The sequence below is a fragment of the Pristis pectinata genome, chromosome 10 (assembly GCF_009764475.1).
Source record: "Pristis pectinata isolate sPriPec2 chromosome 10, sPriPec2.1.pri, whole genome shotgun sequence".
Classification (NCBI taxonomy): domain Eukaryota; kingdom Metazoa; phylum Chordata; class Chondrichthyes; order Rhinopristiformes; family Pristidae; genus Pristis; species Pristis pectinata.
The window spans coordinates 85,971,224-85,990,819 of NC_067414.1; the positions used below are offsets into that span (position 1 = coordinate 85,971,224).

At 44.6% G+C, this 19,596-nt stretch overlaps 1 protein-coding gene across 8 annotated transcripts in view; it reads right to left on the reverse strand.

The window, feature by feature from the left end:
• The window catches only part of LOC127574818 (tyrosine-protein kinase Fyn), a 198,771-nt gene that overhangs the window by 43,407 nt on the left and 135,768 nt on the right, over positions 1–19,596 (reverse strand). For all 8 annotated transcript variants that reach the window (XM_052024208.1, XM_052024209.1, XM_052024201.1 and 5 more), the window contains 2 exons: positions 6,352–6,621; positions 4,752–4,851 (listed from right to left, as the gene is read on the reverse strand). In XM_052024208.1, coding sequence (XP_051880168.1) covers positions 4,752–4,851; positions 6,352–6,610 — 359 coding nt within the window. In that variant the 5' untranslated portion in view covers positions 6,611–6,621. The remainder of the gene's footprint in view (positions 1–4,751; positions 4,852–6,351; positions 6,622–19,596) is intronic.

A 19,596-nucleotide genomic window follows, 5' to 3' on the forward strand; every position in this document is an offset into this window, starting at 1 on the left:
ACAGAACCCCATTGACTTCTGCTTTTCCAGCTGTGTTTGCTGATCTTGCTGGCACCATCGATAGGGATTTGACAGCCTCGCCCAGGATCCTCATTTAGCCCACAGGACGCTGGCGCTTCAACTGTGTCTAAGGCCACTCTATGTTCTGATGTCTCTTCTTCCAACCTTTCCCGTTTCCCAACCACCTGTCTTTACTCCTCTGCAACCTGCTCCCTGTCTCTCAACAGTGCGGACAGCCTCTCCAAACCCCTACCCAGCCACCCACTACCGTACATTCTGAGTGCGCCCAACTGTCTCCATCTCCCCTCTCAAGTTGATTCAAGCACCCTACTCCCTTCCCACCAACCAGAGTGTTTCAGACTTAGAAATGCCTGGAGGTTTCAGTAAAGGTCATTAAGTTTTTTACTAACCTATAATGGTGCAGGAGGCAATCGTTCAGCCCATTGGGTCCATACTACTTCCTATTAGACCCATTCCACCTCCCAATCCCCTGGTAGCCCTGCAACTTAATCTCTCTCACAAGCCCATCAACTCCCCTTTGGTTCTTTTTGCCAATTTAAACTACCAATCTGCACGTCACTGGCAAGGGGGGAGAAACTGGAGCACCCGGAGGAAACTCAGGTGATCACAGGGAGAACATGCAAACTCCATACAGATGGCACTGAAGATCAGGATTGAACCCCCACGGCTGGGGCTGTGAGGCAGGAGTCCTGACTGTTACTCCCCAATGGCACTCCAGTAGTGATCTATTGGGTCTGCACTGAACTGTGGACTAAGATATGTAGCCCAGTCCCAGTGATTCCCAAAGCAGAGGTTGATCTTCAGTCAGGGGAGAACGCGCTGATGCTGACACAGTAAACAGGGAGAAAAGATCAGCAGAGTGTTGCTGAACAAAAAGGTGGGGGGTGAAAGGAAGAGTTTGGGGGGGGGGGGAGGGAGATCCAATTGACTAGCAATTTGTGGCTAATGAGTGACCCATATCATTCATTTAAACCATCCTACATTGCAGAGAAACCTTTCCTATTTTCACTTCTTTATTTACAAATTTCTGAGAATTGGAAATGTCTTCCAAATGCAATATTTGAGCTGGCTCTTGCACCAAATGTTCAACAGATTTCACAAATCTTCAAAACCTTTCATGGCCAAAAGCAAAGGAAGTCAGCTGGTTTTGCTCAGGGTGCCTAGGCAACGTGAACATGCATCTGGTGTTTGAGAGATAAGCAGAAACAAGAGGGACAGTGTCCAACTCTAGCTACGAGCTCCCTCAACCCTGCCAAGTAATCCTGGCTGGTATGTGCCACAAGGGACAGACCACATAAACCCAGAGTTTGAGCTGGTCCCAGGAAAGGCCCCCGTCGAGGGGTGTGAATGGGTGACCATGCATCAACAGTACAGATCACTTAACCTAAAGCCCAGTGCAATAGTATCGATGAGGAGAGCTTATTCAGAAACATGACGCCACCGTAGATCTTAGAAAGATGCCCCATTCCCCTCAGTTTTAGCATAAAAAGCTCTGTTTACAGTATTGCTCTGGGTAACCATGTAAACCCCTGCTTCATCCAGGGTCACCTGCAAGGAGGTCAGCCAAGGAGGCACAACCTGCAATGTACAGTGGGGACTTCCTGCACTGGTAGAGAGCTGACACCATCGAGCTTGTCATTTAGCCTGAACTGCCAATTCTTCCATCGTCAGAGCCAGACACCATCCAACTGGTTTTATAAACAGCCTCATTTCTCGCTGTTCTTGAACTGATATTGGCATGGCTGTAGGAAATGGCCAACAACCAACAGCACCAGCTCGTCTTTAATCTCCACATGGACAATTATCTGAATCCAAAATCCCATCCTTCTGTTTCCCTTTCCTTCAACCATCTACCCATCTGTAAACATTAACGCAATTTCTGTCGTAATCACAAAACTTTGCCATGGACTCACAACTCTGTTGAGTAAATCTTCTTCCCCCTGCTCTCTGCCCTCAACTTTTAGCATGAAATTGTACATTTAATCCTCCTTGCTTGGGAGTTTACAGTCACCAAGAACAACCCGTTTCTGCTGTAAATGCAGTTGCTGGGGGAACTCAGCAGGTCAGGCAGCAAGTCCAGATGAAGGGTCTCTACCCAAAATGGCGACTGCCCACTTCCCTCCACAGATGCTGCCTGACCCCGCTGAGCTCCTCCAGCAGCTCACTTCTTGCTCCAGATTCCAGCATCTACAGTCTTATTTGCCTCTGTTTTGGCTCTCTTTCTCCCATTGCTTTACAGCTCCGTCTGCCGTTAGCTGTTGCGTTATGAGTCTTTTTCAGAAGGCGGTGGGATCATGTCTCACTGCTCAGACAGAAGTACTGCAGGACAGCATGCCAGTTAAGGACTGAGGGAATCACCAATACAATCTTTTGGCTTGAGACTTGATGGCACTATTTTGAAGAGGTAAACTCAGCGATACAGCCAATTCTGAGTGAAGATGCAAGAGCCCTCAAATGCTCGAACCTGGAGGAACTCAACCGATCACACGGCATCTGTGTGGGGGGGAGAATGGACGGATGACATTTCAGGTTGAGACCCTTCATCCGGAATGAAAGAGTAGAGGAGAGATAGCCAGTATGAAGAGGTGGGGGGGGGGGGGGTGGTGTGGTGGATCAAAGGCTGGCAAGCAATAGGTGGATCCAGGTGAGGACGGGTGATTGACAGATGGAGGAGGGGAGACTGGAAATGGCGACACAGGCTGGGTGATGGGGGGAAATGGCAATGGCTTGGACAATTTGGACCTACTGTTAATAGATAATGGAATGAAGGGAATTCCATTCACATATCACCTTTCACATCCTTGTCAATAGGAGGCAACAAAGGGCTGCAGGTGATGGAATCTGATAGGAGAGGAAGATGGAGCATGGAAATTCCGAGTGATGATGATTGATCGTGCAATCAAACTGGGATCTTGCTGTGCAGCAATTGGTTGTTGTTGTGCCTCCAACATTACAACAGAGACTTAACACTTCAAGAGGTGATTCATTGACTGCAAACTGCTTTGACAAGGATGTAACCCTCTGGCAGCCCATTCCAGGCACCTACCACACTGTGTGTAAAAAAAAAACTTGCCTCGAACATCTTCCTTCAACTTTCCCCTTTTCACCTTAAATGCATGTCCTTTAGTACTTGACATTTCGACCCTGGGGAAAAGATTCTGACTGTCTACCCTATCTATGAGTCTCATTAAGTACTATCAGGTCTCCCCTCAGCCTCTGACACTCCAGAGGATACAACCTAAGTTTGTCCAACCACTCCTTATAGCTCACACCATCTAATCCATGCAGCCTCCTGGTAAGTCCTCTTCTGCACCCTTTCCAAAGCCTCCACATCCTTCCAGTAATGGGGCGACCAGAATTGTATCCCAAGTGCGGCCTGACCAAAGTTTATCTAATCATAGGAAATACATTCCATTATCATTGCAACATCTGCAATGAGATCACTGCTGATCTTTTACCTCAGTGCCATTTTCCTGCACTTACTCCATATCCCTTAATTCCCTCGGTATCCAAACATCCATCCATCTCTGCAGGAGACTCAGCAGTTTATTTCCCCTATTGGGAATGTTACTGCCCAAAAATATATTGCTACATGTTGGGAGAAGGAACAAGAACCATCAGACCAGGGATAAGTGAGCAAGTGCAGATATCAGGTTTCCATGATATAGTACATTGTGGAATATCGAACACAAATGCTGAGAAATAATTTGGAAAATGCTGGAAATTCTCAGTGGGTCAGGCAGTGTCTGTGGAGAGAGTAACAGAGTTAATGTTTCGGTGTCTATGACCCTTTGTCCGTTCCAATTCTGTGCATAAAATCATCCTGTTGTGTAGCAGTGCTCACCAGCCTGACTGCCAGGTACCTCCTGGCCAGCTCGCTACAAGCATTGTCACCACGTCCATATTTTTATAAACATGTTGATGTTTTGTGTGGAGCCCAGCATTAACTGGGATGGGATTTAGAACTTCCTTGTGCTGTTTCAATAAGGGAAAGAGCCAGGATGTATATAGGACGGCTCAGCTTAGTCCACAGACCCTACTGTTTTGACGCAGGTCTGCATCTTGGAGAACTGGTGAAGGTTCAAGAATCTTTTCAGCTGTTGAGATGGATTTCAATAGAATTACACAAACTACAGCAAGGAAACCAACATTCTGCATATAATGGATCATTGGCGCTTATACTCCATGAGGTTCCCCCGCTCTAATTACCTCCTAGTCCAACCATTCTCCTTCCCTCCCCACTCTGCACCCCTCTACCTCTCACGTGTAGGTCAAGCCTCTCCATGGCACATCTGTGGTTGCACATTCCACATTTAAATTCCTTCCTTCTACGAGTCAGACTGCACGGCCGTTACCATGGTGACAGGGGACAAAGATTCCTTTCAATATTTTATTTTAAAATATGATAGGATCATGAATATAGACTAACCAATGGGGATCCTGGCTTCCTCACAAAGGAGAAATGGTGTCAACTACAATGGCTGATGTTCGCAGTGAACCATTTAGATTGCCCATCAGTGATGTGAAGGAAGTCACACTTTCAAAGGCTTGAGCTGTAGTTTCTGTGCTATTAGCTTGTGACTCCCTCACCCTCCTCTCTCTACTCACCCTCCCCTCATCTTCCCCTCCCTCCACCAAGCTTCCCTTCCCTCCCCTGCCACACTCTCCTTCCCTCCTCCCCTTCTCTCAGTCCTTTCCCTCCCCCCATCTCCTTTTCTCTCAATACTTACGTGTTGTTAAGTATCTGAAACTTCTCCCCTTTGTGAAAGCTGAGGTCATCATCTGTCCTGGCATCGTAGTCATACAGGGCCACAAACAGTGTTACCCCTACTGTAGGCAGAGAGCAGAAAAGCATTCGTCAGCACTGCGTCCAACTCATACATTAGGACTCCGAGGAACAGAAATTCATCCTCTGAAACACGTGCTAGATAGTGGGGTCTGCACAGTGAGCCCTGCCTACAAGACTTAGTCTGGGTCAATGGAGAAGAATTTTAGAGGATCATGATGCATACTTGCTGCTCTTTTGCCCCATTGAGAACACATTTCTACTCCGATATCCATGATAACAGTCTCTCAACTATATTTTAACTATAATGATCAAAGGGCATTCACAGCTGACATCCCCTATCAGTGGTCTTCCACAACCTTTCCCCCCCCACTCAGGCACCCCCGCTGATCATTTTAGCAGCTCGAGTTGGGAGTTTCTCACACATGTTGCAGCATGCTGTACAACTCCATATCAGTGTGAATTCACATTCAACAGCTGCCCAGGGTTCCAAAAGAACCTCAGGATATTTTGGAACTTCAGTTTTGAAGCACATGCCCCAATTCTCCTGACATTAAAAGGCAAGTTGGCCATGGCTGGTGGGGTGGGGGGGGGGGGTGGGGGGGAGCGGAGAGAGGTTGGGGGTGGTTTTGCATGTGCAAAGCTCTCTCATTACTGAGCCCAACATGAGACACAGGCATCAGGGTAACATAGTCTCCTGGTTGTCAACTGCTCTACACACCAGCCCAGGCCATTCACTTCCAGATGTCTGAACTCAGCAGAAGGTTCTGCTAACATCCTTTCCGATCCCTTGATGTAAATATGTAGGTTAAAGATATATTTAAATTTGTTAGTGACACAAATAACAGCTATACTATGTAATATTGTAGATCAAACCCAACCCTTGCCCTTAAATGCATTAAAACATTGAGGCATGTCACTGTGGCTTCTGCATGGTCGAGTTATGATTATTGTTGACTCATTTGCAGGATGTAGGCTCTACTAGCAAGATTGTCACTTGTTGTCCATTACTAATGGGCCTCAAAAAAGACCCACCTTTCTAAATTGCTACAGTTTGTGGGGAAATTATCCTTGAATTGCGTGTGGGACTTGCTGGGCCACTTCAGCCTGAAGTTACAAATCACCTATGTTGCTGTGTTCCTGGGGTCACTTACAAAGCTATGTGGGCAAGGACAGCAGACTCACTTCCCCAAAAGGCATCAGGGCTTAATTTTATCTTTAAACAGTAGCTCAGTACTTTATATTACCATTGCTGAGACTGGCTTTTTTATTCCAGGATTTATTTAATTATCCAAATTTAAGTTCCACAGCTCGTGGTGAGATTTAAACTTGTACGTTTGGATCATTAGTCCAGTCACGACTTGCACAGAGCAAGCCATTGGCTGCAGAGCAAAGCAAGTCCCTCTCTGGTGAACATCTCTGCATGCAAGCCTGGTTCTGGTGAAGGACATGTTCAGTACAAGTGTTTGGGATTAAACCACGGCATCAGCTTTAAGGCAGAAACAAAAAATGTCAGAAGAGAGAACAGCTAGTGTTTTTCCTACCGGTCAGTGATCCTCCACCCCGGGTCCGCAGCGTCCCTGTGTGGGAGGAGGTATGAACGCCTCCAAAGACAGTCAACGTTTGTCCGCTTGTCCCGTGGAAACTGTTGTAATTCGGAATCCCCGTCACGCTGAAGTTGGGATAATGTTGAGGGGAAGGGTCAGGCCCATACCGATAGCCTGAGTTCTGGGGGATGGAACCAGCCCTCTCATCCACTGCTGCTTTAGTCGTTTCTTTGTCCTTGCATTGCACACAGCCCATTATCTAAACACCTGGAAAAGAGCCCAAAGACAAGTCTCAGTACACAACAGTGTGCATGCAAATTGATAACTACTAGTAGAGCATACTGTCATTTACACATTACTGCAACTACAGCAGGAATATCTGGAGAGCATCTGTGCACACCTGGAACTTGGCTTCAGGACACAGCTGGAAGATCACTTCATTTCCACACCAGTTCTATTGCATTATTAGTGGGGCTAATGCTTTGCTGCTTTCTGCATCATTGTTCCTTGCATCAGTACCCAGTCATGTATATGGGCCAAAAAAATAGGTACTGGATATCATCCTTCCTGCAGGCCATTAATGAACCAGATGGGCTTTTACAATAATTCAGCAGTTTCACTATCACCAGCACTAATACCACTTTTTTTTTCACATTGATGCAATCATGTAGAAGGCACACCAACGGCTCTACTTCGTTAGGAGTTTGAAGAGATTCGGTATGTTACTGAAGACTCTTACAAATGTCTATAGATGTATAGTGGAGAGCATTCTGACTGGTTGCATCACCACCTGGAATGGAGGCTCCAATGTACAGGATTGCAAGAGGCTGCAGAGGGTTGTAGACTCAGCCAGCTCCATCATGGGCACAACCCTCCCTGCCATCGAGGACATCTTCAAGAGGTGGTGCCTCAAGAAGGCGGCATCCATCACTAAGGACCCTCACCATCTGGGACATACCCTCTTCTCATTATTACCGTCAGGGAGGAGGTACAGGAGCCTGAAGACCCACACTCAACGATTCAGAAACAGCTCCTTCCCCACCACCATCAGAATTCTGGATGGTCCATGAATACTGTCTCATTATTCCTTTATTTGCACTATTTATTTACTTTTTGTAATTTATACCAATCTTATATCTTTGAACTGTACTGCTGCCGAAAAACAACAAACTTCATGACATACAAGTCAGTGATAATAAATCTGATTCTGATATTTTATTAACTGAACTTACTTTCACATCCCTACATCATAGTTCAGGCCTCTGGATAATTAGACGAATAACGTAGACTGGTGTAGTAAATATATGCGCTGAGAGATTCCAGATGCAGCTCAGAGATTAATCAATAGTTTATGGAGACTGGATCGTGGTTCACAATCAAAAGGTCACAAGACTGATGTTATGATACTTCCAGTCACTTGAACTGTCGATTGGAATCCTGCCACCATTCGAAGCCCAATGAAATCGCATATAGTTCCCACCCGAAGGGAAGAAGTGAATATTCAACACCTTCTATGCACCTGGCTTGCATTCACTCTTTCCCAGCTCATCCCAAGAGATCCTGAGCCCAAGGGATGCTGTTTGCGACAGTTCTCTTAGCACGATGCAACCAATTCCAACTTTTTTTATACACAAGTGTGCTATTATCTGACAAGCTGAATTATTTCTTTAATTTAACAAATATGAACATGAAATTGAAGGTGCAATTCTATATTATTTTACACCAAGCCACATTGGAAACCAAAGCATTGATCAGCAAAGGGTAAAGGAATGACAGCGGAGTCTGAAAAATAACATCTGAAAAAACAGCACTCTGATATACCTCTTTCAGGCCCCCCCTCAGACTCCTCTGCTCCAAGGAAAACAAATCCAGTCTATCCTCATAACTGAACTGTTTCATCCTAACCAATATCCTTGTGAATCTCCTCTGCACCCTCTCCAGTGCATTCATGTCCTTCCTACAGTGTGGCAACCAGAACTGCACACAGTACCATGACCTTCCTGCTTTTAGATTGGTAAATTGGTTTGTTGTTGTCACATGTACTGTGGTACAGTGAAAAACTTTGTTTTGCATGCTATTCTATATAGATCAATTCATTACAACAGCGCATTGAGGTAGTACAAGGGAAAATGATAACAGAATACAGAGTGTTACAGTTACAGAAAAAGTGCAGTGCAGGCAGACAATAGGTGCAAGGCCGTAATGAGGTAGACTGTGAGGTCGAGTGTCCATTTTACCGTACTAGGGAACCATTCAATAGTCTTATAACAGTGGGATAGAAGCTGCCCTTGAGCCTGGTGGTATGCGCTTTCAGACTTTTGTATCTTCTGCCTGATGGGAGGGGGGAGAAGAGGGAATGTCTGGGGTGGGTGGGGTCTTTGATTATGCTGGCTGCTTTACTGAGGTGGTGAGAAGTGTCGACAGAGTCCATGGAGGGGAGGCTGGTTTCCATAATGTGCTGATGCGGATAGACACATTTGATGTGTCTATGCCTCAGATGAAGGCAAGTATCCCATATGACTTCTTCACCACCTTATCCACCTGTGTCACCACCTTTAGGGACCTGTGGACTTGTAAACCAAGGTCTTTCTGTTCCTCAATACTTTGAAGGACCCTACCATTCACAGCATATGCCTTACTCTTATTAGGCCTCCCAGTTATTGGAATTAAATTCCATCTGCCTTTGCTCCATGAAACTTAGCAGCTGATCAATATCATCCTGCAACCTAAGACTATCCTCTTCAACATCAACACCACCAGCTTTAGTGGACGTTGACCCTCATTCTTAAAACACACAAATTCACGATCAGAGCTCCCTTGATCTTTCATTGGCTAACTTCAGGAACTGGGTCATTGCAATACTGAATGGCAATTAGCAGCTCAGGCAGGGGAACATATAGTAAAAGGCAGAATATAGAGTTGAGTGGGGGAAACAGAGGGTCTTTGCAGTACACGTCCACATATCTTTATAGACAGCAGGTCAAGTAGATAAGGCACTCGGGATGCTTCCCTTTATTAGGCAAGGCATACAACACAAGAGCAGGGAGGTTATGCTGGAACTGTGTAAAATACTTGTTAGCCACTACGTGTGTACTGGGAACAGTTCTACCCACATTACAGGAGAGACATGATTACACTGGAGATGGGGCTGAGGGGATTTACAGGGGTGTTGCCAGGACTGGAAAATTTTAGCTACAAAGATAGACTGGGGTTGTTTTCTTTGGAACAGGGCAACTGAGGGAAGACTTAATTGAGATGTGTAAAATTATGAAGGGTCTAGATAAATAGGAAGGACCTATTCCCCGAGCAGAGAAGTCAAATATGAGGGGGCAGAGATGTGAAGTGATTGGTGAATGGCAGAAGGGAGGTGAAATAATTCTTCATCCAGAAGTGGTAGGGTCTGGAACTCACTGTCTGAAAGGGCAATAGAGGCAGAAACCTTCACCACATTTACAAAGTACCTAAATGTGAACATGAAGGTCACGGACCAGTGCTACAAGGCAGGATTAGGCTAGGTAACTCCACTTTGACCAATACAGATACAATGGGCCAAATTGTCTCTTTCTATCATCAATTTTCTACGATGCTGTACTCAAAGGTAACCTACAGAGCAGTTAGTTGGAATGTAACACACACACACTGTGACCTATACTCTAGACCATAATTGGACTGTAATGTAGACTTTCCAATGAACTTTATCCCCCCAGTAAAGCAGTCTTCGGTACAGGAGCTTGCACCAAGTTCTTGTCATCCAGCATCTTACTTCTTTTAAGACGGTGAGTCATTTTCTTTAAAGTGAGAAAATTAATCATCAGCCTCTTATTTCATTTGTTAGAGCTGAAACTCATTAGGAAATGGCAGAATCCGATAGTCAGAGAGTTAAATCACCATGTGTAGATTGTATTAGAGGGTGCAAAACAATTTCGCTCGGCACATTAAAGAACTCTTTATTGTCTTAGTGCCATTCTAATGCTTGGCCATTTATCACATACAAAAATAAAACCCGATGTTATTCTACATAATTATCAAATACTATTCCACCTCTACAGGAATGCACTGAAGCAATACAGGATTGGCAATCCTCTGGCTCAAACTAATCTCCATTTATCCCTGCCCTGAATATGTGGAGGATCTCCAGAAACAGCAGGGTGAACAATGCTGCAATCAGAATGAACAAGGCTGCATTATTGAACAGCTTCTTCATTGCAGCAAGAAAATTCGAGGAACCATGGCCATTAGAAGCCACAGCATTACCTCAGCAGTTCCGAGACTCTTTGTTACTGGGGACCAGAAAAAGCACTGCTATAAGGCGCTGGCAGACTGTACTAACATACTCCATCAGCCACAAATCAGTCAATGCCCTTGAGATAGACAGAGACAGAGAAGGAGAATTGGCTCACATACAGTGCTGTTTCCTGGTTTTAGAAGTAAAGCTTAATCTGCCATTGCCTGCACTATACCCGACAGAGGGAAAAAAACAGATTTTTTTTCAGCTTCCCTTGATAGCACTGGGTATTTTTGGCTCAAGGTATAAAGGTATTCTTTTACTGTTCTGAACGAGGCCCCCAGAGCTCATGCTGTTATGGTGCTTTTTGTTTTGAAGTAAAACCTGCATACATTCACTCACACATTTTAAATGCAGATCTGTAGGTTGAAACAATTCCTTAGTTTCTCTCCAATAACTCATTCTGAGGCTGAATTTAAAAAAAAGGATCCGGAGAGTTAATTCTGCTTGTAGGAGCAAACTAAATGCCTCCTTCAGAAAGCTGGCTCCAATTCCTTCAATGCTTCCATTAGCAACCATGGTTTCCCCTGCAGGAGAAAAGTTTTGTTACTGAGTCCCCTGCTGACAGTTTCCTGTTGAGTGACCACTTCATTTGGCTTCCATACAGTTACACAGAACTGCACAACACTGGAGCAGGCCCTTCGGCCCACCATAATCTGTGCTGGCCATGATGCCAATTTAACCAAATCTCATCTCTATCTCTCTATTCGCTGCCTGTTCACAGTCCAAAGGCCTTTTAAATGTTGTTATTGTATCTGCTTCCACCACCAGTCCTGGCAATGCATTCCAGGCACCTACCACTCCCTGCATAAAAACTTGCCCCTCACAACTCCTTTGAACTTTCCCCCTCTCACCTTAAAGCTATGCTGTCTAGTATTCAACATTTCCACCCTGGGAAAAAGACTATCTACGCCTCTCATAATTTTATCATCTTCTATCAGGTCTCCCTTCAGCCTCTGACACCAGAGAAATCAATCCAACCTTTCTTTATAGCTAATACACTCCAATCCAGGAGACATCCTGGTGAACCCCATCTGCACACTCTCCCAAAGCGTCCACATCCTTCCTCTCGTAATGGTGACCAGAACTGCACACAATACTCCAAATGCAACCTAACCAGAGTTTTATGCAGCTGCAACATGACTTGCCAACTTTTATACTCAGTGCCCTGACTGATGAAGGCAAGTATGCCGTGTTCCTTCTTTATCACCCTATCCACTTGTGTTACCGCTTTCAGGGAGCTATGGGCTTGCAACCCAAGATCCCTCTGTACATCAGTGCTGTTTAGGGTCCTGTCATTTACTGTATACTTTCCTCTTACATTCAACCTCCCAAAGCACAATACCTCACCCTTGTCCAGATTAAACTCCATTTGCCACTTCTCCACCCATACTGATCGATACCTTGCTGTATTCTTTGACAACTTCTTCACTATCCAAATCTCCACCAATTTTTGTGTCATCTGCAAACTTACTAATCAGCCCACCTACATTTTTTGTCCAAATCATCTATTTATATCACAAACAACAGAGGTCAGAGCACTGATCCCTGCGGAACACCTCTGGTCACAGACCTTCAGTCAGAATAACACCCCTCCACCACTACCCTCTGTCTTCTATGGCCAAGCTAATTTTGAATCCAATCTACCCAGTCACCTTGGATCTCATGTGCCTTAATCTTCTGGATCAGCCTAGCATGAGGGACCTTGTTGAATACTTAACTAAAGTCTATGCATACAACATCCACTGCCCTACCCTAATCAATCATCATCTCATCTCCTCAAAAAAAAAACTCAATCAAGCTCGTAAGAAATGATTCCCCATCACAAACCATGCTGACATGCACATTTTTCCCTCCCTCTCATTTGGAGCTTGCCATCAGATCCCTGCAACTCATGTAACATGCAACACATTTTGGTGGGTTAACAAAATGTCCGTTCTGCTCCCTAAGGAGTTAACACGGAAACTCAACAGGACCCACACTGAAATCAAAAGTAGGTCTGGTGATCAACTCACCTCCTGACACCCCAAGGCCTTTCCACCATCTACGAAGCATTAGTCAGGACTGTGATAGAATACTCTCCACTTGCCTGGATGAGTGTTGCGCCAACGATTTTCAAGAAACTCAGCGCTAGCCAAGACAAAGGAGCCTGTTTGAATGGTAAATCATCCATCACCATTCATTCCCTCCACCATTGGCACTCAATAGCTGCAGTGTATAGCGTCTACAAAACGCACTTGAGTTCCTTGGCCAGGACACTCCAACAGCATTTCCAAACACACAGCCCTATCACTGAGGACATAGAAACCAGGTATATTGCAAGACCACTACTTGGAGGTTCCTCTCCTAGACCCGTACCATTCTGACTTGGAAATATATCATTGTTGCTAGGTCTAAGTCTGGGAATCCCTCTCTAACAGTACTGTGGGAGTACCTTCACCAAATATTGCCCTTGTCAGTGATGTTCAGGTCCTGAAAATGGATAAAAAAAAAACCAAAAGTACCCTTTTACCAATAAACATATCAGTTTCTTGGGAAAGGATCACAATTTATTTCACAAAAATGCAGGCAAATTGGACTTGGTCAGGAGGGCACCTTGGTCGGCATGGATGAGTTGGGCCAAAGAGCCTGTTGCACAACTCTATGACTCTAGAAGTGTCAAAGTGTAATTTTTGCACTTACTTGGGCTACTGACTTCTCTGCAGTTTGGTTAGCCCAGTTTGAACATGCCAGTCAACTTTTGTAGCTTCTGATCTGACCTAAGCTCAATTCCATTTGTAAACAGAAATGTGAATTCCATGGAAAGTTTACAGCAAATTTGCCGGACATGTTATCCAAGTTTGGTCCAGAGCTGACAACAGGATTGGGAGAAGCTCAGGGCATTACTTTTGGCTGGAGGGTGTTATGCTGGTAAATTGGTCAGCGACAACTGTCAGTGACTCAGATAAATGCCATTAAAAAGGTTAAATTTGCAGAGGCAGCGGGAAAGAACTGGAAAGTGGGACTAAATGAACATTTATTTCGGACCACTAGCCCAGGCACAATGGGCTGAATGGCCCTTTCTGCATTGTATAACCGATTCAGCCAAAGCAACCCAGTGGGATTCATTCATACTACTGCAAGTGGTACAGAAACTGGGCCCATGTTTAAAGACTTTCAGACGATAATCCGAATCTGCCCACCATATGGTGCTCTCTTTGTAAATCTTCAATGACAAGATGCTAAAGTCCCTCTGCCAGCTACATTTCTCAACGCAAAACCAGAGCCTGTGATCTGCAACAGTGTGGCAAAATGAAAGAATAATGAGTCAGAAATGTTTCAGCTCTAAATGCGCCAAAATAATTCTCAACCTCTAGTTATCGGAAATGTTTTGTATGGAGGTTAAATGTGTACTACTTTACCGTGCCTGAAAATGCTGTTTCTTTCCATATTGTGTAAGCAATAACCTCACATTCAATAAGAACAAGCAAAGGTTAGAAAACACAGTTTAAATGGGATCTGTTGAGATACAAATTTATTAAATTGTGTTTGTGAGCTCAGAAAAATAAAATTAAACTGAAGAGTAGGATCAGAAGGTACAGCAGGTGCTAAAAAACAGAACCTATAGTCATTTGTACTTTACACCTCATTACAATGTTCTGAATGCCAAAATGCCTCACACTTATCTTAAAAGGCTTGTCATAGTTGAGTGGGCAGATATAACAAGATTAATGACCAGTTGATGAGTTTTTGGCAGGAATGCTTCATGCATGAATGTTTGGTCAGATCATCAGAAACTCCTGATGCCACATTGTATTCCAAAACCTTCACCACCTCCCAAACCACCAGAACAATTGGATTAAACCAAAGAGGAAAAACATGGGAACTTCCCCAACCATCCGCCCCGTCCCACAACGCTTGCCAGGATGAATGACAACAGGCTTTTAATATTTCACTCAAGTCTTTGAAAACAAATGATAGCAAGTCATGAGGCATAATAATATTCTACAAACATCTTATGGTGCTTACAGGGAGGATATTGCTCCCGGGCAGAGGAATCTAAGACCAGAATAAGGGATAGGCTATTTAGGACTAAGATTTACAGAAGTGTCTTCACACGGAGGGTGGTGAATCTTTGGAATTCTTTACCCTAGAGAACTGTGGAGACTCATTGTGTTCATTCAGAATTGAGATCAATAGACTTCTGGAGATTGGAGAAAACAAAGGTCATGGGATTGTGCAGGAAAATGGTGCCGAGGTAGAAGATCGGCCTTGATGAATGCTAGAGCAGGTGTGAAAGGCTGACTGGCCTACTCCTGCTCCTAGTTCATGTCTTATGTACTTTAAGCCATGGGATGAGGGAAAATGCATCTAATGTTACCACCAGCAGGGCAACTGGACCCCGCCTTCAGTCAATCTGCTGGAGGAACTCAGCATGTCAAGCGGTATCTGTGGGAGGAAAGGAATTGTTGACGTTTCTGGTCGAAAAGTCGACAATTCCTTCCCTTCCCACAAATGCTGCTTGACCTGCTGAGTTCCTCCAGCATTTTGCGTGTTGCTCCAGATTCCTGCATCTGCAGTCTCTTGTGTCTCCAATGAAAGTGGGATCCCTGGCTGTAACTGACTCAGAGGCAATGACAACTGTAGCATCAACCTGGTATCAGATACCCAAATTACCTCACATTAAGGCAGGTTATTCTGCAACAATGCACAACAAAAATCACCAGTGAGTGAGCATTTAATGGCTCGTTTATTTGAGTTTTTATATTACTCTTGACAGCTGTTCTCTTTGTGCATTAATTGTATCCTCTTCTCTTACACAACCACCAAATCCTCCCTACCGTCCTCCTCCTCCTCATTCCATCTCCCCCCTCAACACAACCGCGATAGAACACACAGAACAGGAATAGGCCTTTCAGCTCAGGATGTTGTACCAGACTAATTAAACATCTAACTAAACTAATCCCTTCTGCCTACACAACATCCATATCCCTCCATTCTCTGCATATTCGTGTGCCTATCTAAGAGCCTCTTAATTGCCTGTTGTATTTGCCTCCACTACCACCCCTGGCAGTGCTTTCCAGGCACCCACCACTCTCCCTGTAAAAAAAACTTGCCCTGCATATCTCCTTTGAACATACCCCCTCTCACCTTAAATGTATGCCCTCTAGTATTAGACATTTCAGCCCTGGGAGAAAGATACCGACTGTCTATCTGTGCCTCCATAACCTTATAAACTTCTATCAGGTCTCCCCTCAGCATCTGCCGCTCCAGAGAATATGCAGGAGGACCTCACAACAACAGCCAGCCTCTCTCCCTCCACTTGCAGGACAATGTCGGATGATCCAAAGTATAGAGGACAGGGGGGTGATGGGTGGGGGCAGGGTGTGGTGCAGTAGTTGGCACTGCTGCCAGACCATGACAAAAGGATCAAGGGGGACTTGGTCAGCATATGAGAGAAAGCTACAGGGAAATAGAGACGGGAAATGGGGTTGTTCTGTTTGTAACTGGTCTGGATTCAAGGAGCTGAATGGCCTCCTCCTGCATTGTATTAAGAAAGATAGACCGAAGTAGTAACTACCTCAGATTCCCACCCTCACTCCGGCAGATCTGAAAGGGGCTGGCACCTCTAATAGTTGAGTGAACTGAATTCAGAATTGTTGGATTGGGGGGCATTATAGATTGGAATCCAGTCAGATGAAGCGAACAGTAGCTGGGCATTGATGACCAAAACTGGGAGGGAGATTCAAACACCAAGAGGAATGTACAACAAAAAAAAGCAGGTAACAGCAAGAGAGAGAGATGATAGAATAAAGGGAGACGGGCAGACAAGTGGGCAATGTTATTTAATAGGGTGAGGATAGTGTGCCATTGAAATGTTTCCATTTCAAAGAGCTGAGTTTAGGATCTTACAGAACTAAGATTTTGAACACTGCAGACAAACAGAACCTTAATGTGTCTCACATTTCACTGCACTGGGGAGAAATTACTATCGGCTGAGAGATGATTGATGCGTGTGGGAGCGGAACAAAAGGGAAGAGTGAGGGAGAGGAGTGAGCGCATGGGGTGAGCGAGGAAAAGCAAAAGGAGAGAGGAAACCAAAAGGTTTTAGGGCTGACCTTGCAGATTCTAAAGACCATTGTACTCTTGGCTGCCAAAATAAAAGGAATGCAGAACAAGGAAAAGGAATAGGAGAGGATAACAAGAAAATATATAAAAGGAAGCAAAAATAAAGGTAGATGCTGATTATAATCAATTAGTGGATTGCAAGCTCAAAGAACAATGTATTACTAAGCTTCCTTCATGATGAATGTGAGCTCCAGACTAGACCGTCTACATTTGGTTATCAAGTTCCTCTGCAGCTGATAAAACTACTCAAAAGTACCTATAATTGTTCATTAACAAGATGATAACCAAATCACAAGGGCGTTTATTGAAGAGGACATTCGGCATTTCGTACAAGATTCTCCGAAGGAACACTTGGGTGGGTGGAAAGTGATGTTATTTTCTATGCATCCTGTCAATGGTGCTAACTGTTTGAATAATGATTTTAATAAGGGGAGAGCGCACATTTTTTTTTGTGTAAAGTTTTTTTTTAAACTGGAATCTATGCTTAACACCTGTGAGGGCTCACAATCTACTGTGGAAGTGCAAAAATATTTCAAAGAGAAATAAAGCGAGGCTGAGATTTTCGGTTATAGAACTTTGAGCTACATGCTTCTCTGCAGTCTGATGGAACAGCCAGTAAAACACAGCCACATAGACACAGGGCAATCTCTGTTCCCACCCACACTCTGGGCAGAGAAGTGCACTCCAGAAATAGTAGTTGAAGCTGGGCGTACAGCCTCTCGAGCCGAATAGAACCTTTTATTTTTAAGGGAGAGAGTGGAAAAAGTTGGAGGGAAGGAGATGGGGATCTCCCAGGTTGCTTGTTGCTACATTTGTTAGCCACTATAACCCCTGATAGTTGCTAATGATCAAAAAAAATTCCCAGCAACCATTGCAGTAGTGGGAAACTGGCTCTCAACCTGAGATTCCTCTATTCCTCCAGTCTGCTAGTTCGACTGATTTCAGCTCAGAAATATACCCAACGTTGGAGCATCCACAGTCTACTGGGAACAGAATTCCAAAGAATTAACAACCTCCTAATCGTTGTTGGACATGGGTATCCCCTCACCCGCTTAGCGCAAGACACACTAGTCTGAGAAAACAGCCCCTCCACAGAAATTCTTGCAGGACTGGACTGACTAGATGCAGGGAAGATGTTTCCCCTGGCTGAGGACTCTAGGACCAAGGAGCACAGTTTCAGATTAGGGTTAGGCCAGTTTGGACTGAGACAAGGAGAAATTGCTTCACCCGGAGGCAGGTGAACCCGTGAAGGCCCCTTCACTGAAGCGCTGTGGACTCTCAGTCATCTTCATTCAGAACACAGATCAATAGCCCTCTGGACATTCAGGGACCACCTCTTTGCACTACTTGTCTTTGATTGTGTCTTTGTACTTTTTGCACTAAGGTCTTGCTTTTGCACCAGTCTTTTCTCCCTCGCTGTATGGTATAATTTTATGTATAAGTTATACTCTGTGTGTTTTCTTAACCTACATGCCTTGATACTGCTGCAAGGAAGTTTTTCATTGTACCCATACCTCATGGTACTTGTGCACATGACAATAAACTTGACTTGACCTGATAGTGTTGTAAAGGATCAGTCGTGATCCAGATGAATGGCAGAACAAGTATGAGGGGCTGAATGGCCTACTCCTGCCCCTATTTTTTATGTTTGTATGTTCTTAACCTAAGGCAGCTGAGTAGGAACACGTCAGTCTGGGATTCTGTTTGCAATTGGTATGTGGGAAACCAGCAAAATATAGCAGGCTGAGCCGGGATAGAGTTACTCCTGGGTCTCATTGTACTCACAATGACAATGGCCACCAATAACAGGCATCTAGATTCACATGCAAAGTGTTTGTGAGACAGCGCACGGCAGCCAGAGAGTGCAACACTGGCTACTGATCCAACCTTTAATAAAGGGAATGAGAAGAGTGTGGACCGAGAGGATGTGACATGAATGGGGCAAAGCTGTGACCACTGCGTTCATCACCTCTTCTTCCCCTAACCAGTCCCAGCAGCAGCGGCGGCAAACTCTGGCAAGCATCTCTCGGATGAAAGCACAGCAATAGCTCATAACTGTTGGAACAAGCCTCTCCATCAGCACAGAATAAATAGAGGCTTGAGGAAAAGCACTCAGGAGAGTACTTTAATTTAAAGTGTTACCGTAGAGATTCAGTGTAGATCAAATGGTTACAACAAAGCATGTAGTGCTCTCGGCCATCTCTTTGTATGCCGAGAAATGCTGGGAGATTCTACTCACAGACTGCTGATTGCAATCAGAAAGATTAAAAAGATAATTATTTCAGTGTGCTGCAAATGGTGAATATTTCCAGTTTTGCTGCAAATTATGCACTCCATTTACTGAGGACTGCCCTCCTTTCCTTCCAATTATAACCCGTCAGAGGAGAATTGAGTCATTTTGCACAAATCTCAAGAGATGATGAGGGTGGGAATAAACCAATGCATCAGACAACTGCTGTATTGATACACACACACACACACACACACACACACACACACACACACACACACGCAAAGTAACATGCATCTGAATGTTACAGATTTCCCATTCCTCAACTCGGATGGAAAGTAAACACTGGCCTTGTCAACAATGCCTTCATGCCTTGATTGAATAATTTTACAAAATATCACAGACACAGGTGATTAGAAAAATTAAAGATTAGCACCACAAGCGCTTGTTTTGCTGGTGCTCATTTAATGGGGGACTCCACCTTCTCTTATTCATCAGAGAATGGAGGGGTGGCTTAATGCACAATTTCTGAGTATATTTTTTCAGGGGGGTTGTGGTGGCAGTTGCTGAGTGTGGGTGGTGTGTGCACACAGAGGCAGACAGAAGATCCTGGGCCAAA